This window comes from Vitis riparia, chromosome 10 (genome assembly GCF_004353265.1).
Source record: "Vitis riparia cultivar Riparia Gloire de Montpellier isolate 1030 chromosome 10, EGFV_Vit.rip_1.0, whole genome shotgun sequence".
NCBI classification, from domain to species: Eukaryota; Viridiplantae; Streptophyta; class Magnoliopsida; order Vitales; family Vitaceae; genus Vitis; species Vitis riparia.
In genome coordinates this window covers 17,854,758-17,879,722 of record NC_048440.1, presented here as the reverse complement: position 1 = coordinate 17,879,722, position 24,965 = coordinate 17,854,758, and the positions used below count along the sequence as shown (strand labels likewise).

Sequence of the window (24,965 nt, the reverse complement as noted above, 5' to 3'; positions counted from 1 at the left end):
ACTTTAGTTGAAGTGACATTTTGTATCAAAGGGGTCCAAATGACAAGGAGAACATAGTAAAAGTGACATATGAAAAGGCTTACCAATAAATTTCCAGTGGAACATATGTTGACCAACAACACCAAAAAAAGCTTTAAGAACCTAAAAGGTTCATCACCAACGAGATTACCACGACTAAGTTATGCTACTATATACCTCTTTGAGCGAGAACGGGAACGAGAGCGTGATTTAGATCGGTTTCTAGATCTATCCTTTGAACGGGAACGTGATCTCTGTCTCTGTCTCCTCTCTCTATCACGACTATAATCATGATGCCTGCAAAAGAAATATAAAACCAAGACACAATGGATTTTAAGCATTTTCATTCCTATACATGTGATGACTTATATTTAAATCATTTTATCCATTTTTTTTATAAGTAATAGAAAAAATTGGATAAAATGATTTAAATATAAATCATCATAGATATGCATCATTTCATTTTGTTTCTTGACAGAATTTGTGAGTGCATTTGCCTACACCCCTTTCTGTCAACAAATTGATATTAATTAAAAATAAAAAATAAAGGTGAACAAACTGAACCTGTCATTATCACGACTTCGATGATGATCATAGTTATCATATTTGCCCCTTCCTCGATCATCCCTCAAACTTCTATCCTTGTAGTCCCTGTGATGGCGATTGTTCCTATCTCGATCTCGCTCTCTAGTCCTTGACTTCTCACGATCTAATTCACGAGAATTGTGCTGAGATAATATTTTTATATAAGTTAGTCATTTAGCCTACATAAATACATACCAAGGACAATAGAAAAACTAAGGATTGGAGAATGAAAGATTAGGGCTCCTTTTAGAGATTGAAAAGATTGAGGAAAAGAAAATAATGAGGAAAAAGTTAAAGGAAAGGAAAATGGAAGGAAAATAACAAATAAAAAATAAAAATTTAAACTAAATAAGTTTTTCTTCCATATTTATCCAAACTTTTTCCTCTCATTTCTTCTACTTTGAAAGCCTAAAAATTTTGAAAATGTATAAAATTTTAAATAATTCTTATTTCTTTGTATATTCCACGATTATCGAATGAATTCCTTCCTATTTCTCTTTTCCTAATGCTTTTCATAATCCAAACATAGCCTTAAAGAAAAGAATAATAATAATGAGGAGAAAAATAAAGAAACATAAAACAAAATAAAAAAGATGTTAATGATCATAAACTTTAAGCTACTGATTTGTGAATGTGTACGCACATCCATGGACGAAAATATCGTGATATATCGTCAACATATCGTGTATCGGAAGGTTTCGACACGATATATCATAGTGATATATAGGAGAGGAGAAATTTTGGTAAATATCGCTAAAAATAGCTGATATATCGATTGGAGGCGATAAATCGCCGATTTTTCCCATTAATCGCCTGTCACGAGCAAAAATTGCCGATATTTCTCCAATTTATCGCCGCTTTTTCGGTGATATTTCTGGGGAAAAAAAAAATTCATAACGCCCTCCCTCGACCCTAAGATGCCTACCCCTCTGCCCAGGCTCCCCCTTTCCCAGTCAAATCTCCAATCACCTGCCCAGGCTCTATTCACGAGTCAAAGCGGGCGACTGCCTTTAATTTTTTGCAACTCAAAAAATTTTGCAATTAAGGGGACTCGAACCCCATATGTAAGACTTCTCCTACAACCTATGTCCACTAAGGCAACTATGCCCTTTGTTAATATGTACCAAACATATATATATAGTAAAAGCCAGCACAAAAGAATATTTTTGAAAACAAATTAATTATAATTATTTTATAATTATTACAAACAAATATAAAAATTATCATCATAATTTTTTTCATAATGTTTTTAATATCATTAATAGATTAATTAAATATTAAAAAAGTGTACATATATTATCATTTATTTTATATCATTTAATATAATTAAATTAAATGGATCTTAATTTTAATATTAAATATATTTTAAAATTAGACATTATAATTAAATATCATAATATTATTATAAAATAATATTTAATATAATTTAATACTAAACATGCACTTATAAAATACATATTTTTTATCGATGCATACAATATTACTATCAAATATAATAAATCATATTATACATATATCAAATTTTTTAATAAAGCAACTTTAAAATGTTTATTATACTTCTAATTATATTTCTATGAAGTTTTTCTTACATTTCCATGAATTTTGATCAATTTTAAGTTTATCAATATTTTTTTTTTTCAAAATATCCATCGATATATCTCTGATATATCCGTAAAATTGAAGTACCGATATATCCGTAATTACCAATATTTTCATCCTTGCGCACATCAACTTCTATGAACAAAAATGCTACATATATCGATTGCATTGGAACATACATGGAAGTTGCACAAAAATTGAATAATTCCATTGTATTTTACAAAAGCATTCCTTGGTCCTTGGTAATGAATATTTGTGCATTTTACAAAAATTTCCATTTCAAACTCAAATAAAAAGCAAATATTGCCCTAGTTTAACTATTTACCTAGACAAATTTCTTTTATAGGTAAATAAAAAATTAACGCAAACAAGCAACTAAATATAGCACAACCCCAATGCCTAATTGAGTTACAACTTTCAAAGATTGAAAATTTGATAACATCTCCTATACATCTCAAATATTTTCATGTTTCAATGGTCCTTGGTTAGATAACTTCTCATGCAATATTTCTAATACTTATAAGATATTAGCAATTTTCTAAAGTTTCTACATCTCTCATAGCAACCTTATTGTTTAGGCAGATCTTCATAAGATATCCTTGATATGTCTCCAAAATTTTCATAATTTTGCTCATATAATATTCAAACATATAGTGCTTTATAAATGTACCAATGCATGCACATAATTTCAATTTTGCACATCACACAATTGAAAGAATTTAGAAAGAATTTCTATGAGGAAGTGGGCCATCCAATAACAAGGTATGTTTGACTAAGTGGGGCATGGTAAATAATTTATTACTTGGGAAGTGGTTGTGGAGATTAGCTTGGAAGTAGGATGGTTTGTGGAGGGGGTTCATTTTAGGGAAGAAAATAGAGACGGTGTTAGATTGAAATTGCAAGGTCATGGTAGGGACACTCTTAATTGTAGTCTTTAGAAGGTTTTTAGCTAAGAGTATGGAAGACTTTCAAACAAACGTATAGTTCTGTCAATAACAACCAAGCAACCAAATTTTGGAAAGACAATGTTACATGAAGCAATTTAATGGATTATTTTTTGCCTAGTTTGGTTTAGCAATTCAAAACGAAGCTTGGGAGGGGGGAACCTTAGGTTTGAAATAGTTGGGACCAAAGTCAAAGTGGGGTATGGCTTTCCAAGGAGGCTAACATAAAGGAGGCAATTAACTAGGGCTTCTTAAAGGCTCTTGTCTGAAGCAGGGGAATGGAGACCTAATATCAATGAAATGAGTTTTGGAATAATCGAAAGCGAGGATTCTAACAATATGGAGGCTTCTTTTACTGAGGAGGAAGTTTGGGCTGCATTGTCCAATTTCAGTGGGCATAAAGCCCCAAGGTTAGATGGCTTCACCATGGAGTGTTGGCAACTATGTTGGGGATTTGTTAAGCAAGAAGCAATAAGTTTTTTCAAAGAGTGTTTTTCTAATAATTCATTCAAGGGAAGCCTAAATGCCACCTTCCTGGTCTTGATCCAAAAGAAAGGTGGGGTAGAGGACTTGAAAGATGTAGAGTCCATTAACTTAGTTAGGGGGCTATATATGCTACTGGCAAAAGCCTTAGCTAACAAACTCAAAAAGGTCATGTGAAAAGTGGTACCAAATTACCAACACGCTTTCATGAAGGGTGAGCAAATTCTAACGTAGTTCTTAGCACAAATGAGGCTATAGATTTAAGGATGAAGAACAACAATAAAGGAGTTATTTATAAGATGTATATCAAGAAAGGGTATGATCACATTAATTGGGACTTCGTGATGATAGTCTTGGAGAAAATGGGTTTTGGTCAAAAGTGGATTAAATGGATCAAATGGTGCGTCTCCTCAGCAAAATTCTCAATTCTAGTTAATAAGACCCCATCTAGTTTCTTTCAAATCTCTAAGGGTTTGAAGCAAGGAGACCCTCTTTCTTTTTATTTCCTTATTTTAGCCATAGAGGCACTTAGTGCAATTTTGTAGAGGGTTTCATCTCGGATTTCAAGGTGGGTGGTAGAAGTGATGAGGGACTAGAAATGGCCCATCTACTGTTTGGTGACGATACACTAAACTTCTACAACACTAGTCAAAAGCAATTGGATTATCTAAGCTAGTTTTTTTTATGTAGTTTGAGGCAATATCTAGTTTGAAAATTAATACGAAGAAATGTAAGCTAATTTTCATTTGAGCGGTTGATAAAGTGGATGCACTAGCTAATAAACTGGGATGTAGGGAGAAGCATCCCCACTACATATTTAGGCTCACCTTTGGGAGCTTCAGTCAAATCAATGAGGGTCTAGGATGTGGTGGGGAGATTTCAAAGAAGCCTTGGTATGTGTAAGAGGCAATATCCATCGAAATGAAGGAGATTTACCTTTATCAAAAGTACACTACCTAGCCTACAAATTTACTTCATGTCTATGTTCTTCATCCTAAAAAAGGTGAGTTTAAGATTAGAGTAAATTCAAAGAAATTTCCTTTGGGATATGGTTGTATTGTGAAAAAACCCAATGCAATAAATTCGTTCATAGCCTGCTTAAACAATAAGTATAGCAATGCATTAGAAATCTCTTTGTTCTAAACAAAAAGGCTCTTCTTCATAAGTGGAGTTGGAGATTACAGTTGAGGTCCTAATGAAAATGTGTTATAGCACAAAAGTTTGGAGAAAGTCTCAATGAAAATGTGTTATAGCTCAAAAGCTTGGAGAAAAGGGGTGTGTGTATGTGTTTTGGGGAGGAGGTGCCCAAGGGCTATGAGGGATGGTTATGGGGTGGGTATGAGGAAGTCCATTAGAAATGGGTGGAAATCCTTCAAGAGCAAATCTCATCTCATTATTAGCAATGGAAGAAGGGTCAAATTTTGGAAAGATAGATGATGTGGAGACTTTATCTTTGGAAGAGTCCTTCTCAACATTATTTTCACCGCTAAAGATTTATGGGTAGTAGAGGTGTGGGGTCAAGTTGCGGAGGGAGGTTGATGGAGTCCCAACTTCTCAAGATAGTTTAACAATTAGGAGCTTGAAGGAATGACAACCTTTTAAATTGCAAACAAGTTCAATCAAAAGAGATGAAGATGCTAGAATGGGATGGAAGGAGTCCAAGACTAGTAAGTTCTTTGTTAAATCCTTTTGCTACTCCTTATTCCAAGGAAGAAGAGAGTTTTTTTTTCCCACAAACATAATTCGAAATTGCTAAATACCTGTGAAGGTGGGATTCTTTGCGTGACATGGGGAAGAATTATAACAATTAATCAACTTAAAAGAAGATGATGGATAATGCCAAATAGATGCCATCTGTGCAAAGCAGAGGAATAATCTGTTGATTATTTGCTCCTGCATTGCCTTAAAACAAAAATGTTGTCACGACTATTTTTCTCTATTTGGTGTGGCTTGGGTGATGCACTCAAGAATAAAAGAAACTTCATTGAGTTGGCATGAACTTTTCATGGAAAACAAAAGAAAAAAAGATTGGAGGGTCCCTCCTTTGTATCTATTTTTAAATATTGTAGCAAGAAAGAAACCAAAGGTCTTTCAAAGGATTGGACTAATTAGAACAAACTATTTTATTTTTTTTTTGATAGATAACACAAATATATTAAAGGGCAAAGGCCACCAAGTATACAGGAAGTATACAAATCAGCCTAAAACAAAAGCACAAAGAACAAGCACCCTTACCCTCCCTTAAGTGGCCGCTAGCCACTCCAAAAAACCTAAGAGTGAAGAGGACTCCTCTCCAATATACACCCTAGCCCAACTCCACAAGGTACAAACCTAATTAGAACAAACTATTACATTTTCATTTATGAATTCTTTTTTGAAATGAATCAAATAGTAGATAGATGATCGTTTGTATACCATGATAGGCTTTTGTTGATTGATTAGCTCCAAGTAAAGAGAGGAAGCATGTTTTTTGCTATTCTTTCTTTTTCTAGCTTGCCTATTTTGGCGCCAAATGTACGCATTGTGTGTACTTTGCTACACCATTTGCTTAAGTGCTATTAATATACTTACACTTTTAGCCTTAAAAAAAACAGATGTTGGAATCCCATGATTAGATGCAGTTTCTTCAATTGGGAGTTGGAGATAGTGAGGGAGTTTTTTCTAGATTTTAAATTTGGCAATCATTTGAGGTAATTTTTTTGATACGAAGGTGCACATGGCCTCCAAAATGGATATATTTTCTATAAGATCCTATTACAGGTGTTTGAGCTCAAAAGCAACCATGTTGTTTCCACCCCCAAAACATTTGGGCTGCAAGTTTGCCATCTAAGGTTACATTTTTTGCTTGGGAGGCTGTTTTGGGGAAAATTCCCACAACTGATCATCTTATAAGAAGAGATTAGACTTCAAAAAATAAGTGTTCTCTGCAAGAAGCAGGAGGCATTAGTTGAACATATTCTCATGCATTGTAGGGGTTATCCAATTTATGCTCTTTTGTGTTTCCATGTTGAGAGTGGCTTGGGTTCTTTCTTGAAAAAGTTATTCTGCAAGAATGGCATGGCAATTTTGTGTGTCACAATAGAAACATGGTTTGGACAATGCCTCTTTTGTACTTATTATGGAATATTTTGAAAGAAAAATAGAAGAACTTTGAAAACACCTGTGGTGGGGAGGTGTGACCCTGTTTGCTCCTTTTGGTTTTGCCAACAGTGTGTACATGGGGTAGGCAAGGATGGTTTTCTTTGGTCATCTCCTTTTTGGGGGGTGGGGGGTGTGTTTGGGGTGTGGTGGGGACTGTGACACTACTTGCTCCTTACTTTATTTTTTCTAATAGTTTGCACATTGGTAAGCAAGGGTGGTATTCTTTGGTCATCTCCTTTTTCCCTTCTTGCCTGGGTGTACCTTGTATACTTCCAGTATACTAGGGCTGTGCCCCGTTTTGTTAGGCAACTTGACAATACAGTCTGTTTTGCTTATCAAGAAATGATGTTCTACTGCATTCTTTTAATAATGTTATGACACCATCACATCATCGTCCATAATGGTAAGTCTTAACATTTCATTTCAAATTTTCATGTCCTCGCAAAATTTTCTTCATTTTTCAAAGGTTAATAGGAATGTTTTGTAGACATTTTCACTGAGTTATTTTTCATTGAGAATTACGTCTATCCAGATTATCAATCCTGATTTTTTAAATCTTTGTAGCTTTCAAATGCTATGTAAAATCCAATGGAACCGTGGAACTTCCACAAAATAACTTAATATCCATTGATTGCATAATCAACAGGATCCATTCCAATCATGAAAAACATAAATTAAAAGAGGCAGTTAAGTCATGTGTCACAATAAACATCATTAGACGCTTTCAAAAGCAAATCATAAATCCACATTCCATCAAATGAATCTCAATTCGCAATAATCTACATAAAAACCAAAACACACGAAAATAAATAAAAGAGGAATAAGAAGAAACGTACCTTGTGATGCGAATCTCGCTCCTCGAACGCATCGTAAGGAGACGATCCGCCTCGTTCACCTTCTTTACTGTGAGAACGGTAGCTCTCGCCATTGCCATCGTGGCGAGTGTCGTACCCAGACATCGCAGTCGATTTTCAAACCCTAACCCTAAATTGAACACTTCTGCTGTTATTAAGAAAAACCAGTCACGGAACGAGGGAAATGGTTTGGCTTTTAGCTCCGACATGACATTGGCCTTCGGGGGCCCCTTTCGAGGTGGCCCAGGAAACTTCTCTGGTCCAGGCTAAAATTTTGGGCCTGGGGAGCTCTAATAATACACGATTCAACGATGGGCCGGGCTTCAAATTTTACTAAGAAGAAATTTCTAATTGGCGTGTCAATGATTCTATGGCCAGAAAAATAAATTAAATCTTAAAAGAATATATGCTTTTGCAAATTTTAATTTATTAGATTGAACTTATTCGTCAAAAATTATAAATTTTACAAATAATTCTTCAATTTTTTATTTTTCATTTTACGATTTTCAAAAACTTAAGGACCTATTGGCTATGTTTTCTAAAACTTGTTTTTAAAAACTGTTTTTTTTTTAATTTAAAAATCAATAAAAACAACTCATACTTATTCTCTAAAAATTATTTTATTTATAAAAATTGTTTTCATAAAATAACGGTAAAACAATATTAAACAATTTTAAAAATAATTTTCTCTTTCCAAAAACAAAAAACCATTTTTAAATCACACAGTCAAATAAATTCTTACATTCAAGATAGCCACGAGTTTGGGTTTAGAAATTAAATTATGTATATTAGAGCTCTATCCCCAAGTCATTGTATTATATATGGTATACCGATTCTTATTGCTCTAGTTTCTATAGAAGGTAATAGAGCTCTCCTCTCTATGTTAGCTCCTTATATGGCATACCATGTATTAAATTATCATAGATGTGATCCAGATAGGCACAGTTTCCCCTCTAGACATTTTAATTATTTAATTTTTAAAACAAGTGAAGTTACGAGAATGCCCTCCTCTATTTTTTTAGTATTCCTCTTTGAAAGATTTTGTCATGATTTTGCAATAAAAATAATTATTTTTTAATAATCCTCTTTCAAAATATTCATTAAAATCTCCCACGACCACATTTACCATACATAGTTATTTTTTTTTTCAATTATGATTTTAACTTAAAACTAAAACTATGATCTAATATTTAAAAAATCAATCAAAATAGATTACTAAAGCTATAAATTAGACAAACAGATTGACTGGATTAAATCCAAACTCAATTTTATATTTAGACAGGTTTTGGTAATCAGTTTATTTTACTCAAATTTAATTTAAGTTAGACTCTAACCAATGTTTGGATAATCCAAACTTAAATCCAAATTATTATATATACAATATTCATTTAAAAATTAAGAAAATAATATCAAAGTATATTATATGATATTTTTTATTATTTAAAAAAGAAAATATATATATATATAATTTTTTTTGTTACCAATTTTGTTATATTTATTATTTAAATTTTTATCTAAATATATAGAAAAAAAAATTAAAAGTATTCCGATGGTTTTTAAATTACGTAGTATGAATCCAATCAAATTGATTTTGGAATATGGTGGGACTAGTTATTGACCCGATCGCTGAAGTTGCAGGCTTGCAGCCTTGGGTTAAGAAGTAGACCCGCGAACATCAATAGAATCTATGGACACACCCACCATCTGTGCCACAGTCACATTAAGAAGTGTCTCACGTACAATTACGGTTTATATTAAGATATTTGGGTGCCGTGGCCATCACGACGCGCGTACACATTTCAACCACACGTGCATTATACAGGCTGTAGCATGGTCCTCACGGCCCATTGGTCCTGCTGCCGTCAACTCTTTCTTTGTTGTTTTCTCATTTAGTTTATCCTACCACGTTGGAAGACGGGGGACCACCGCAGGTAGACAACTGTACACGCCAGTCCTGACGCACACTACATCAACTTGGCCTCTTTTGTCCGCTTCAATTAAATATTAATAAATAGCTTTACCTACTCGTCGGGGTTGGAGGGGGAGGGGGGAGGGGGCCCCTGCAAGCTGTTACCGGTAATCTAGGCATCACATATCAGGTTCCCATTTGTATTTTGCAACAGCGACGTGCAATTGAAAATGGTATTTCTGTTCAAATAAGATTAATCAAATACCATTTTTTTCATACCTACCAAAAAAAATTAAACCAAACCTACCAAAAAAATTAAGAATTATTAGATTAAAAGATTCTCTCAAAACCTAATTTTTGAAATTTAACCTTTTACCTTTTTTAACATATTTTGGACAAAAATAATTATTTAAATACTTAAAATAAAAAATAACATTTATATAAAAAATTAATTACTTTTCCAAAAAAAAAAATGTTAGATTTCTGATTTTAGGAATTATTTTATCATTTTTAACTAGATATTTCTAAAATTAAATCAATCACACCTGTCATATATCGTATATAATTATATAAATTTGTTTCTATAATTTAAATTTTTAACGATCAAGGTAGAATGAATACCAATTAGGTAACCTATATTTTTTTTTTATTTAAAATTCAATATCGTATAATTGTTATCTATTTAATTTGGGTATCAACATTTACGTTCAATATACTGCCTAAAATACATAAGATTTTACTTTGTAAATATTGTATATATAGTCAGCACAAGACAAGATACGTTCATGCTATTTGTGACAATCTACACAATATCATATTTCTAAATAATTTGAATAACAAAGCTTAATCCATATAGGTATATGTTTTTCACTATTTTAAAGCATTAGTCACATGAGGTTTTCTTCTCAATATCTTTCAAGAATTTATAGAAACAGACAAATAAAAACTATTCAAAATTCAAAGGAAATTTTTATTTTTCCCTACCTTTGTAGAAGTATTTATATATTAGAAAATGACTTTCTCTCGGCTTGGAACGTGCTTAGTGAGCCCTCCACCTTCAAGATAAAAATGAGGCTTAAAAACCAAATTGGATACTATAATTAAATATATTTATAGCAAAGGAAGAAAAAAATGAATAAAGCTAACCTCATACAACATCAATTATATTGAGATGGATCTCAATCGATTTGGATTCTTATCATACATATTATCAACAATCATGAAAAGATGGTGTTTCATCCTTAGACCTGTTTTAAGAGCATAATAATAATTTCACGCTTTAACTGAGAAATATGAATTACCATATTTTTGTTCAAAGTACTAAAATAAAATTATATTATTTTCAAAATATTGATTTAAAACTAAAACATCCATTAAAGTAATAATATTCAAACAACCTCAAAATTAACTAGAACTAATAAGGTTAGGTGCGGGTCATTATTAATAATATCAGAGTCCATCATCAATCATAACATGAAAGTTTGTTTAGCCTTATTTGGTATATTTGTTTGTTTGGTTTTATAATCACGTGGAACAAAACAAATATATTGTGTCTATACAAGGAATATTTGTAATATCCTCTATTAAATAAAAAATAAAATAATTAAAATTATATATGTATGAGTTCTTCAACTTTATGAACGTATTTTAAAATTACAAAAGATTATAAATTTTTTTAAGTTATTTAAAAAATTACATACTAATAACTATTTAATAAATTCTAGTTATAGTATATAAAAAAGTATTTTTTAACATTCGTAAAAATGATATTATCAATTAAATGGTGTCAGTATATAATTTTTGGTCTTCTTACTTCTATCCTTATATCCTTATATTTTGATTTCATTAATGTATTTATTGGGTTAAATTTCACTATATATATTTCAACTTGGTGCTCATATTTTTCCTATTTGCTTTTTGCAACATATTTTATATAAAATTAAAAAAAACTATAAACCTGCGTGCCTGACCGACAGCTTTTGATTGATATTTTCAAGAAAGAACTCCAAGTGATAGGCTGATACCTATAATCTGGTCCTTATCCCTTAGAAGTAATTTGATGCTTTATGTCGCAATCATCAACAAATACAAAATTGTCACTTTCCCCTCTAAGGTTGATTAAACCATTTGGCCACACGTAAATAATTAGTATTTTCCAACTATTTCAAGAAAAGATTTCTTTGTGCACAGTGACTTACATTTTGTCTCGCACTTGAAATTCATTATAGTGCATGCACTATACATTTAATGTGATGAATTTACGGGTCATTTTGCTTTCACATTCATTTTTCTCAGTTGGTGGGTCAATATTGTCAACAACCTCGCAAGCTTTTATAGAATCTTTCTCTTATCCTCTGCCGGGATTTACATCTTCGCAACTTGCTTGGCAGCCTCTGTAGAATCAAATGGTAACTTGTCCCGGAATTTATTTATTTATTTTTAGAGTTAAAATGTGACTTTGCAGCACAACGTTTCCCTAAACTCAAGTGGATAAAGTTCGATTGTGATGTGACGGTAGTCATAGTAGAATTTTGTAGACCTGTAGGGACAGAGTTTATACGACTATTTTCTTGAAGTTTGGGTCAAAATCAGTGCTCAATAAATATATATATCCTAAACATTTATTTCGAATTTTAAATCTTGAAAGTCATAAACACCGTTTGAATCTAAATCCATATTACACACTTCAAATTGAATTAAGATATTTTGGATTATGAGGGGCCTGAATCCATTTTTTTTTGTACTTTATTCGAAATGTCAAAGCTCAAGCTTCTTATAAGGTTGAAGAAAAATTATTTTTGTTCATTTTAATTAATGAATTATTAAGTGTGAGTATTAGTGGAAAAAGGCCTCTTTTTGGGGACAGGGTTTGGGCCATCAGCGAGATATCACAATGGAATAATTAGAATTCTAATCTTGTATTAAGATCTACGAATTAAGGGACAGTCTCAGATAAACAGTTTTTATAGGGTATAGACCTTCTAAAAGATATTGGAAACGTGCAAAGATTTTTTCAAATCCTTCAAATGCAAAGACATAAAGGAGTTTGACTGTACTCTAAACATTGATATCATATTTATTATCAAATCATGTTAAAATTATTTTCATTATAAATAAAAATAATATGAATATTTGTAAATTTTGAGTTAATAAAATATTTGAGTATCCAAACACTTTTTTAAATTATTCGGTTTTAAGTTTACTATAAAATATATAGTAATTTTGATATCCCAAGTATAAAAAAATAAAAATAAAATAAGTGTGCGAATATTCGGAGATATTCTTATCCAAAATCATGGGTCGGTGGTGATGGGATGGAGGCAAAAAACTTTTCCTAAAAAATATACAAATCAAAGTCAATTTTTGGGCAACCAACCAAATCAAATTAGTTGGAAAACAATGTGAGGGAAGTGATTGGAAGCAGAGAGGGCATGGGATCTTAATTGGTTAGTGGCTCTAGTGATGGAGCCTTGTGTTGCTAGGAGGCATGGAGAGGTCACATTTTGGGACCATAGTATTCAGGACAATGCTAGAGATGATCTATCGCATCCATATGATATCCTACAAATAAAAAATAAATAAAAATCTTGACTGGCAGAAATACTTGAAATGGTGGCCACAATCTCACCACGTCTTTTGATGCTTTGCCTCGCGTACTGTGGATTGCTTAATTACGAAGTTTCCAAATGTGAAAGGAGACTATTGTCACACAGGAAAAAAAAAAAATCAATTAATATATTAATATTTTTTTAATCTTCAACGGAAAAGTGAATACTAAATACCAAATGTACCATTAAATTCAAACTCATCATCTACCGTCAATATCAAGTTTTAGTGTTTTTAGTTTAAAAAATGTTTTTTTATAAAAGAAATCAGATGTTGAATAAATTTTAGAAAATATTTTTAAATATCTAAAAAATGATTTGTAGTGTTAGAAAATCACTTTTAAAGTAAGTTTAAAAGTGATTCTATAAAATATTTCAAATATTTTTAACACTTAAATATTGAAAATTTTTAAGTATTAAAAATATTAAAAATACTTCTTATAATCATTATCAAATGAGTTCTTAAAATATATTTGATACTTATTCTAAAAAGTATTTTTAATATCTTTAATATTTGAAAATTAAAAAATTTAAAATATTATAAACACTAAAAATATTTCATAAAATTACTATTAAACATATTTTTAGTATTTTTCAAAATAATAGTTATAAATAATTTTATTAAAAATACTCTTAAAACAAATATTTTCACTAAAACCACTATCAAAATATAAAGGTTATTTTGACAATTTATTTTTAAAATTAGAAAAAGAAAGTATAGTTTAAACATGTTGACAAACATGGTTGTTATACATTGTATGGAATAGTTTCATTGAAATTGAACATTATAATTCACATTAATGACTTATATTCCTATCATACTAAAATTTAAGTGTTAAGATGGTATTTAGTTTTCTTAATTTAATGTTGAATGTAATTTGTTTTCGTACTTTAAATAATTTGTTTTTATTTTTTTTTGTTAATTACTTATTTTTAAAATTTTTATTGGATATTTATTTATTTTAAAACAACTTAATACTTAATATTATTAAATTGTATTTAAAATGTGGTGTTTGTTTTTTTTTAACTTAATTTTAAATAGTGTTTAATAGCACTAGATATTAAATTATTTATTTTTAAAATTTTATTTTTGTCAAGTATTATTAAGTTAAAAAAAATCATTTTAGTTATAGTGATTCATTTAGAAAAAATCAAATATTTTAATTTATTTTTAATAAAAAAATTAAAGAAATAACTAATAACGAAACAAAAAGATAAAAAATAAATATTTTAAAATACGCAAAAAATTGAAAACAAACTATGTAAATTATATTTTATTTATCTATAAAAGTGCTTCTAGGAGGCGTTTTCCCTAATCACATGCCGATCGAAAAGGGGTCAATATCTTTTAGTCCATCCTCCCAAGGAATGAGCGCCTGTTCATTAGTCCCTTTTTTCTATGTAGAGATAAGATCCTCACTCTAAAAGCTCTATTTTCAAGAATGAATAAGCCGATAAAAGTCTCTATCTGCAAGGCCTGCATTATGCTCTGGCATAAGGTGAAAAAACACAGATAAATAAACAAATATAACATAAAAATCAGCATTCAATTAAAATTTATTTATTTTTCAAAATTCTTAATGGTATAAAAGTAATTAAAAATAAAATATAAAGATAATTAAGATAAACGAAGATAAAAAAGTAAAATAAAAATATAGATTTAAGAATAAATTAATTATTTTTTATTTTAAATTATATTATTAAATTATTTATCTAAAACTATTTCATTACTTAAATTAAGTTATTAAGTTAATTTAAGTTATTAAATTGATTTATTAAATACTTATTTAGTAATGGTTAAAATGAAATTATTTTAAACAAATGACATGTTATAAAATAAATAAAATATTTAAGGTATAGTTTGTCCATATCTATATAGTGTCACGTGTTACATGCCTTCGGATTTTTTAATCTGACTTTCGCTTTTGTGGTAATATATAATGGGTTTAACCGACCAATGGTCTAAGCTTCCCAATTTCATTATTTAGTCTCTTCTCAAATCAACAACGGTTTTATTTTTGGCATATTCGCGATCATTCTAGAGAATGTGACGGGATTGGTGTTTGAATTTTTCCGAATGGAGTTCAATTAATATCCTCAATAGAAAGTTTGGATTGGAGGGGATAAATATCTAAGTAAAATTGTTAATTAATTGGAACTTACAACAGAAAGATGACAAGTGAAGATTCTACCACAAGTTATGTTTGTCTTATTTGATAAAATACAATATCATATATATATATCTTAAAATATTATATTTAAATGATATTATATTTCACGAGTGAAGATTATAATTCAAGTTATGTTTGTCTGATTTTGATAAAATATAATATTATACATATATCTTAAAATATTATATTTAAATGGAATATTTCACCAGTATCCTATCATATTATTTTTATTTGGATAAGACATCCGACTTGAAACTCTTGAAAACTTGTAGTGAATTAGGACAATTTGTATGATGATATTTGTTGGTGCACTTGAATCTAAATTATTTTTCATGCATTTTAAGGTTAATTTTCATCCTTACTTAATCTTAAAACAATTTGTTTATTAAGGAAATTGATGAATCTTTATTTAAATTTAAAACTTTTAGCTAATTTTTTTCTATACTTGTTATAAAATGTTTTAAGAAGGTATCCACAAGTAGGTGAAATTTTTGGACTTCAATCCAACTCTTTTTAAGCACTTTACGATATAATTGGTTGATGAGGTAAAAAATCGGCTGAATTGGTCAAGCTTGACAAGTCCAGGGTGCTATTAAATTTTATTTTCCTTATAGTAGTTAAGGTGTAGTAGATTAAAACATAGTTTTATTGGTTAAGGGTCAATTGATAACTAATTGAGAGTTAATCGAGGGTCAGTAATATATTTGGTTGAGCTTATAAAGTTTGGTGGTTACATGTCAAGCATTTAATGCTCAATAACTAGTGAATTGGTCGAGAGTTTTTTTGTAACATTTCCGATTATCTAACTAAAAACCAATAAATTGAAGAGTTTTAAGCGTGTATTAATAAAAAAAAACATCCACATCAATTAGAAAAACACACTTTCTCTCATTCAAATATTTTTTTTTTCATTGTATATTGATTTTTCACTTGTAATTCATTTAGCGCACATTCAAGTCTATCATAGTTCCCTTTTGTATCATGAGTTAAACATTTTCGGAGAAATTGTGAGGGTAAGTTGGAACCTTGACACCAAAGTGTAAAAAGTTTGAGAATTTCGACTCTTAAATTTTTAAAGATAGTGGAATTTTCGTTCCGTTAAAAGTTTAAAGAATTTGTATATAAACAATGTGTCAAATCACTATAAATGAGTTTATATATGTATTTTCAATGTATTTACTTTATTATTATTATTTTGTTCATTGTTTTATTAGGGGTTAATAATTTGTAATATTTTTCAACAGTCATAAAAAATAGTAAATGATGATAAGGAACCACGTTTCTTGTAAGAAAAGAAATATCAACTTAAACCATTAAAAAAGTGTATGAAAAATAGACTTAATAATCTAATTTAAGTCATTAAATAAATTAAATATATTTGACAAAATAACATAATATTACAACTTAAAGTTAAAAATAGCTCTAATTATTAAGTCAAAATAGTTAATTTATTTTTAATTTTAAATATTTTTTACATTTTACATCATTTACCCATATTCAATGAAAATGTATTTTACAACTATATTTCTATATTACAACTCATTTTTTTTTTTTTTATAATGAATACTTTTTTAATTATCTTGTATATTTACAATGCTTCAAATATGAATGTTTAATAAACAAATTTATTATTTAAGATTAGTTAAAATTAATCAGTAAATATGTAGATTTAATTATTTAGGACAAGTTCTAAATTAATTTTATTAAATAATTTAAATATTTAAAATAAAAATAAGTAATAAGTTAATTTAATTTAAAGTCATGATAAGATATTACAACATCAAGCATGAAAGCGGACATCAAAGCATATAAGCTTAAAAAGGAAAAGTTGTTTGTTCATGAAATGTGATGTCTAGGAATCACGGTATTTATTTAGGGTTAATGAGCCATGAGAATATGTTTTTCCTTTAACATTCTCTATAAAAGAAAATATGAATATTAAAATATTAAAAGATCTATACTTAACATTATAAGAAGATGTTGTAAATCCGGAGTGTTTCCTAGGATATCATAATATTTTTCGATTGTGACCTATTTCAACTATATATGAATTATTTAAAATTTGATTTTTAATAAAAATATTAATTGAATTAAAAAATTAATCATATTGAAATTCAAATAAGAAAATTATATAACTGTTTAATAGTTAGATTGTATTTTGATTCGTACCTTTTAATCTGATCATTAATTTGAGTTGTATTTGGAAGAAACCATTTAATTAAACAACTAAATTTTAATAAGATTATTTGAATAAGAAGATATAAAAAATGTAAATTCAAAAATATCAAAATCATTATATGTGTAATTTTTATGATACATAAAAATTAATTTTTAAATACAAATAATATTTTACCAATTTTAATATAAATTGATTTTTTAAATTTAAATATCATTTTTTACCCTTTTAATATAGATATTATCTTTATAATACGAAACCAACGTCCATTGTGAGGTCGATCATCCACACGAGTGGAAAGATGGGGAGGCATATCGTAAAAGATTCAGCGGCCTTGTGCACGTGCGTTTCACGTACTATCTAAATCCCGATACTCTCTTCTGCTGACGTGGCCGACAATGGACACCACATTTCAACAACCCAGCCCTAAAGTAGATAGAGCACAAACATTTCGTGCTCTCTCCTCACCCTCAAACCCGTAAAATAGCTGTAACGCCGTTACGTTGGGACCATTCCTTACACGACTCTAACAAATTCCCCGTAAATGATCACCGGCTATTCCCGGTAACGCCCCTTATAAGTATAGGCTGCTCTCCTTTCTTCTGCTATTCTTCAGGTTCAACATCTAGAATTCTCTCTAGAATTCTCTCCTTCCGAATACCATCTTTTTATCATTTCTCTCTCCAGATTCGGGTAGTTCTTGTATGGCAGTGAGTTTGCTAGGTCATGAAGTGTCTGATCTTTGCCTTGGGAAGCCAGCGCTGAGGTCTTTGCCCGTGTCCGCCACCGTCGCCGACGCGTTGGCCGCTTTGAAGAGGTCGGGCGACGCCTACCTAAGCGTATGGAGCTGTGACCACACCTCCAAGATCAACAAGTCCCATCTCGAGGATTGTAGGTGTATTGGCAAGATTTGCATGGTGGATGTTATTTGCTTTTTGTGCAGAGAAGACAACCTCTCTTGTCCTTCTGATGCGCTGCAGTCCCCTCTTTCTCTTCTTCTTCCTAAGGTCCCTGGACTCGTTAGGCATTTGAAGCCAAACTCAAGGTTGGATTGAATTCTCAGTTCTACGGTTTGTTTTTTTCAATTATTAATTTCTTTGTTTCGTTCTGTCCCAGATTCGATTTGTTTTGATTTTGATTTTGATTTATTTTGTCAGGTTACTGGAGGCCATTGATTTGATGCTGGAAGGTGCACAGAACATTGTAATACCAATTCAAAGTCGCACCAACCCAAGGAAAAAGCTTGTCCCCAAACCCTCATTCAATTCGACTCTCCACAACGGCGTCGAATTCTGCTGGCTTACCCAAGAAGACGTAGTTCGCTTCCTCCTCAACTCCATCGGCATCTTCTCTCCACTCCCGGGCTTGACCATCGAGTCCCTTAATATCATCGACACAGAAAACATCCCGTCCGTCTACTACCATGACCCGGCCTCCTCTGCATTGACCGCCATCTCTCAATCCCTCATCAACCAAACCTCCGTCGCGGTCCTCGACCAAGAGAACAAACTAGTCGGCGAAATCTCGCCGTTCACTCTTGCTTGCTGCGACGAGACTGTCGCGGCGGCGATCGCTACCCTCTCGGCCGGCGATCTAATGGCGTACATAGACTGCGGTGGCCCGCCAGAGGACCTAGTCCAGTTGGTGAAGGCAAGGCTGGAAGAGAGGAAGTTAGGGGCATTTTTAGATCTAATGGACGAGGAATTTTCATATTCTTCTTCATCTTCTGATGAAGAATTCGGTTTTGGTAGGCGTGGCGGGTCGGGTAAATATTCAGCAAGAATGGCGAGGAGGTCTGAGGCGATAGTATGTTATCCATGGAGCTCATTGATGGCAGTGATGATTCAAGCACTTGCGCATCGTGTGAGTTATGTTTGGGTGATTGAGGAGGACTGGAGTTTGGCCGGAATCGTGACATTTTCCGGCATTTTTAAAGTTTTCCGACAACATCTCCGGACTCAGGCGTAGGACTAGAGACGATAGCATCACACAAGACACTTCCCAACAAGCTATCACCAGCAAGGACAAAAAACATTAATAATAACATTTGGTGTTTTGTGTGTGTGTAATATTTAAGATAATGCAGAGCTAAATTGAGTTAAGATCTGCTGGTGCTAATAATATTCTTAGTACTTTTTGGTTCAACAATTTCACAGTGAAGCTTTCGAAAGGGGAAGCTGTCTCCTAATAGGAGATGACATTGATTTAAAAGCCAGACTCTGACCAAGAGGCAGCTAATGATTTTCTATCATGAACAAACACATCATGGACTGGGACTAGTCATGGCCCAACCCAATTTAGCATTTGCAATCTTAGATGTGGTGGCCTCATTTCTGACTGCTGATGGCCACTCCTTTTGTAGTGTCAAACCGATCAGTCTAAAAACAAAACACATTAAAAGCGGTTTGAACAGATAATAAAGGAGCGCATCTCGACACCTTGCAAACAAACTAATGAAAATGAAGTCCGGCAATTGATCAATAACCCCATACAGCTTGCTGATGGAATCTGAAGTCAACTCAGTGGAGCGCGGACAAAGGAAAACTTAAAATCAGCTGAATAAAACTTCTCTATTTATTGATACAACAATTTTGCATCACAGAAACCATTCATCTTTATTAGAGACGTGGTTTGGGGTATGAATTTAGTAGCATAAAACTTAATTTCCTAGAAATTATTTGGTGGTGCATAAGGAACTCTAGGGTCCTTTCACAATTTTTTCTTAGGATCATGTAATTATTCATAAATGGCTAAGAAGCTAAGAGGCCCACTTGTACCAGGTGAATTGGGCAAAAGAAAAAAGAACCGTGAGGACCAGCTGCCTGCCTACCGGATTTTATATTCAACTACTAAAATCGCCTAAAACTGAGCTCAGATATGCATGACGACAAGGCCTCTTTTACTTGGAAATTGTCAGAGTCCATATCAAGCGCATCTTCATATAGCCTCTTCGCCTGCTGCAACAACTTTACCTTCTCTTTACTATTTCTTGGCCGTAGGCGAGATCTTTGCTGCAATGCCGCACCCCATCTGAACAGAGCTGCAATTCACACAGGTCATTATACTTCATACATAACCCAGTAATTCCTAAAGATATTTATCTTTATTTTGGAGGTCAATATGAACCAAAAAAAAAAAAAAGGTTGAAAGAAATTAAGACGAATGTGACTTAATATTTATCATGCACCTAATGAAGAACTTATCCCTACCATCAGGCGTGTATACATTGCCTTTGGACATCATTGCATCAAATTTGTCAATTGCAGCCATGAACACCTTGTCAGCATCAAATGCTGCCTCCTGAAATTTTGAAGATCCAATGAGATAAAGAAAAAGTCAAGAACAGAAGTTCAAAATCAAATTTTGCTTATGCAATAAAAGCAGTTTCAAACTAAGTCAGGTCAACAAAACTGTGCAGACATCATAATAAATATGTGTTCACACTGAATTGGATGGAAAAACTACTCCTTTCCATTTCCAAGCCCAATTCAGTGGAATGTAGTGGAACACAAAATGCCTGAGTACAGAAAAAGCAGACAAATTTAGTTGACCCAGCTGAGTTCCAAGTTGATGAAGCAAAATTGACATGAATGACCACAAAAAAGCAAAACATGTGAAGTAGAATGCTTAGTTGCTTACTGGTCCAATATCTGCAATCAATTGTGCACGGAAGGAGAGAGCAAGGCCCCAGTTGTATAGTGCTCTCATATCATTTCCATCAAGTGACAATGCCATCCTATATTTTCTGCCAGCCTCAACAAGGAGTTCTTCACACTCCTCACACACATCAACAAGAACAGATCCAATTTTATCTTTACTGCTGAACCGATCATCTAGTCCTTTCAGTGCTTTACCCCATTTGTTAATCAACAGGGGATCATTTCTTGAAAGGAGAGTTCTCAACTCACGACTGTTCTTTAACTTCAGTTCACCATGAAGAAGATAAGTGTTTCCCAACAGGCCCACAGCGACTAAACTCATGGGCTTCATGGCTATGGCTTGGGAGAGTAATTTGGCAGACTTGTACAATCTGATCTCTGCATGCTCTTCATGATCTCTACCCCTTACAGATTCCCTAGCTTGCTTAAGAAGGTCATTTGCTTCTGAAAGGTACCTATCAAACAATGCATCATCTGAAACTCGAGATGAAGAGGGACCAATCTCACTTTCTTGCGCAACCTGATGACCATCCAGATGGGAATCATCAATTTGATTCAGATTCTCTTCTCTGAAATGAGATCTGTAACTCCCATCTTCACTCTTTTTACTGCTATCAGTATGCATGTAAGCTCCATTTGAATTCTTGAGCATGTTTTCTTGTCCAAATGGTGCCTTGGTTTCCTTATGTTTCAGACTGAAACTAAAATCCACAGAATCAAGCTGACTTTCATGGGATGTCCACGTTTCAATTTCATCATGATGGCCCATCTTCAGAGAGACCTGGCGATCATTCATGAACTGAAGTCTCCTACTCCGGTAGCTATACTCATCATGTTTAAGAAGTCTTTTAGCACTCCCAACCATTCCCTCCAGATTCATTTTCCCATCATCTGGAATTACCTTTAGTCTTCTAGTTCCATCTCCTAATTTTTCAACACCGTCCTGGTAGCTATACTCTTCATGGTTAAGAAGTCTTTTAGCACCCCTACCTGTCCCCTCCAGATTCATTTTCCCATCATCTGGAATTATCTTTACTCTCCTAGTTCCATCACCCAATTTTTCCACTCCATCCTGATCCACGGCAAGCTTATTGTCATTAACAGAATTGAAAATCCTTTTTCCAACAGCATTTCCTTGACTTTGATCACTCACCTCCGCCTCCACCCCCTCTCGTGTAGCACCATCCTTCAGTTTACTAGACTTTGAACCAACCAAATGATCTGCAAACAGACCACCGACTAATTGGAATAAATCAAAACCAGTTTCACTTACATCTTTTCTCCTTCTACTTGGCTTATGATCCGAAATCCTGTCCGTTTCTTGATTAACCAAACCCATTTCATCAATACAAACTCCAATAATATTTCTAGAATGTGATGCTGATAAGCTGATTGATTCAATGACCTTGACATAACTTTCTAAATCACTCACAGTGATTTGATTGCAATCAATAGCTCTTCTTATATCGTGCTTTAAATTATTAACTTTAACATCAAATCCATCAAAAAAATCCACTAAATTCCTCAATTTCTCAATTGAAAGCCTAAAATTTTCATCCTTGGAATTTCTCTTATTCGAGCTTAAACTCACCTCGCTAGCACTTCCTCCACGAACAAGCCCAAATGAAAACCCCACGGCAAAAACAAAAACAGAAGCGGGAAAAACCAGAATTGAAGAAACCCTAACCCTAGAAATGGCCAAAGCACAAACAAGACCAAGGAGGAAAACGAACAAGTATTTTCTATCATCAATTCCTACAGAAACCAAAAAATTACGAAACTGATTTGACTCACCAGACTGATCCGAGCCACCACCGAGCCTCGGATCGTCCCATCCACCGTAATTCACCACATCCAAAGCAGAAGGAACTGTGACAGAGGAGAAATTCAGGCCTTTGGAACTCCAAAGCTGTTTTCTGTTCGAAAAGTGAAGAAAATTTCGATTTTTCCGAGGAAGTGATGGATAATGGAAGAGCAGAATCGATGGAGAGAAGTGAGGATTCAAATGGCGAATAGGCTTTGCAGAAATTATGGTTTTCATTTGAGCCTAATCGGATGAGGGCGCACGGACGATTTCTGTTACGTTTTACACCCCAGCGTCTCCCAGAGCCATAGCTTTCTGCACTGCGTTGATCAAAACGCAGCGTTTTCTAGTCTGTTCAAAGTTCAAAAAACTAAGGCACATGTGTCAAACGGGCCGGGCCAGTTTTCACTGGGCTCGGTGGACTGCCAGTGACTCAACCCGCCCAATTAAAATTCACATGCCGGAGAGGCCCATTATAATATGGGCTTCGTGGGCCGGGCTGCGCCTGTAGAAAAGTATGATTTTAGAATATAAAGCATGCAATTAACAAAATATACCACTTTATTTAATATTTTAAAGGAATACAAAGCATAAAATTATATGAAAATTTTACGATTTTTATCACCCAACCTTTAACTGAAATTTACATTACTGGTATTGAGAAAATTACAAAACATGCAAGCTTGAAATTAGAGCATATGCCAGATGGGTGTCACCATTTTGGGCCACCAAGTCCGGCATACCAGCTCGGGCCAGCCCAGCATGTCAAGTAACCATGGAGTGCCAGGGCAGAGTCGGCCCATATACTGTGTACATTTTGTAAATCTAATTAAAAGGTTATGTGGTTTGAGTAGCCCAGCCCAATTCAATGGTTGCTCCATGTTTGAACTATGTTCATGGGGAATACGGGCCTTCTCGTTGTATTCCCTAAGAGTACTACCACATCTCAATTAAGTAATGAATGAATAACTTGATTTGATAATTTGTCCCCTTAAGTAAATTCCTTCTATCACAAATGTACCAAACCCTAGAGATAAGAAATGTGAGGTCACCATCGAAGGATCTTTGCCTAATATTTAGACCAAGAACGCAAATCCAGAGGCTAGATCCAACATCTTCTTGCCCTTTCCCATTTTTAGCCATCGTATGCTATCTTTATTATTACTAACTAGATCATTGGAGGCAATGTCCTTGAGAAGATCTCGAGTTCTCATTTTCAATGCACAACAACTAAGGCATTAAGTCTATCAATAATGCACAATATCCCCATATTAGCAACTTGTTCCATGTCAAGATGGCCAAGGGTGAGTCCATTGAAGATATGTTAGAGCAATTCAATAGTCTCATCAAGTAAGTATGAATGGTCATGTGAGTTGTCAAAGAGGTTGTCTTCCTTCTCCCCTCCCCAATTTACCTTTTTTTGAATCTATCTCATTTGTTTTGATAAATGAGAGATTTGAGACTTGCAAGAATGAGGAGGCCTAAGCAAGGGCAAAACAAGTAAGTTATGGACATGAAAGATAACAAATGAATGTTACAAAGAGAGTTAGAGAGCACACAATGATGAGGAAGAAGGTTTGAAGCAAATGCAATCAAATTTAAAATGAAATTTAAAACCCAAACCTGGTAGCAACATATATCTTAGAAGAGTGAATTTTGAAGCACTTTCCATAATCTTTCTATTCTAGGTCACGTCACATATGTTTTTGAAGCTTAATAAGTTAGTAATCCAACGTTTTAAATGATTCATGATTTGAAGTTAAAATAACGAAAATATAAGCAATTAAAGAGAAATGCACAAAGAGAAGTAGAAGAACATGCGAAATGCACTAGAGAGCCAAAGTCTACAGCATCCGAGAAACCATGGGAATCTATTTCGTATGATCATATGAATTTTAGCATGACCATGCCAACTCTATCAGAATAATACTTTTGACACTACTCTTTCCTTATTGAATTTGATGATTTATTTGCATGTCTCAACGATAATAATGATATATTTGCATGGACCCACATT

At 32.7% G+C, this 24,965-nt stretch overlaps 3 protein-coding genes across 9 annotated transcripts in view; 1 reads left to right on the top strand and 2 right to left on the bottom strand.

Annotated features, from left to right (window-relative positions):
• LOC117924392 (splicing factor U2af large subunit B-like) overlaps positions 1–7,798 on the bottom strand; it is a 33,184-nt gene extending 25,386 nt beyond the window's left edge. For 2 of the 7 annotated variants that reach the window (XM_034843022.1, XM_034843020.1), the window contains exons 1-3: positions 7,607–7,797; positions 583–746; positions 196–315 (exon numbers count right to left, since the gene is read on the bottom strand). In XM_034843022.1, the coding sequence (XP_034698913.1) occupies positions 196–315; positions 583–746; positions 7,607–7,729 (407 nt within the window). In that variant the 5' untranslated portion in view covers positions 7,730–7,797. Of the gene's footprint in view, positions 1–195; positions 316–582; positions 747–7,606 lie in introns of those variants that run through there. The other 5 variants (XM_034843025.1, XM_034843026.1, XM_034843023.1 and 2 more) reach the window with 4 other exon arrangements.
• Positions 7,799–18,096: 10,298 nt separating this feature from the next.
• On the top strand, positions 18,097–19,630 carry LOC117923621 (CBS domain-containing protein CBSX5-like). Its single transcript, XM_034842008.1, has 2 exons — positions 18,097–18,530; positions 18,643–19,630. Exons 1-2 carry the CDS (start codon positions 18,190–18,192, stop codon positions 19,451–19,453), a joined length of 1,152 nt encoding a protein of 383 aa, XP_034697899.1. The 5' UTR covers positions 18,097–18,189; the 3' UTR covers positions 19,454–19,630.
• Positions 19,631–20,026: 396 nt separating this feature from the next.
• LOC117923620 lies at positions 20,027–23,267 on the bottom strand. Its single transcript, XM_034842007.1, has 3 exons — positions 21,125–23,267; positions 20,695–20,785; positions 20,027–20,525 (listed from the first exon to the last, which is right to left on the bottom strand). The coding sequence occupies exons 1-3, from the start codon at positions 23,183–23,185 to the stop codon at positions 20,335–20,337; spliced, it is 2,343 nt and encodes a 780-aa protein (XP_034697898.1). The 5' UTR covers positions 23,186–23,267; the 3' UTR covers positions 20,027–20,334.
• Between the last annotated feature and the right edge of the window lie 1,698 nt (positions 23,268–24,965).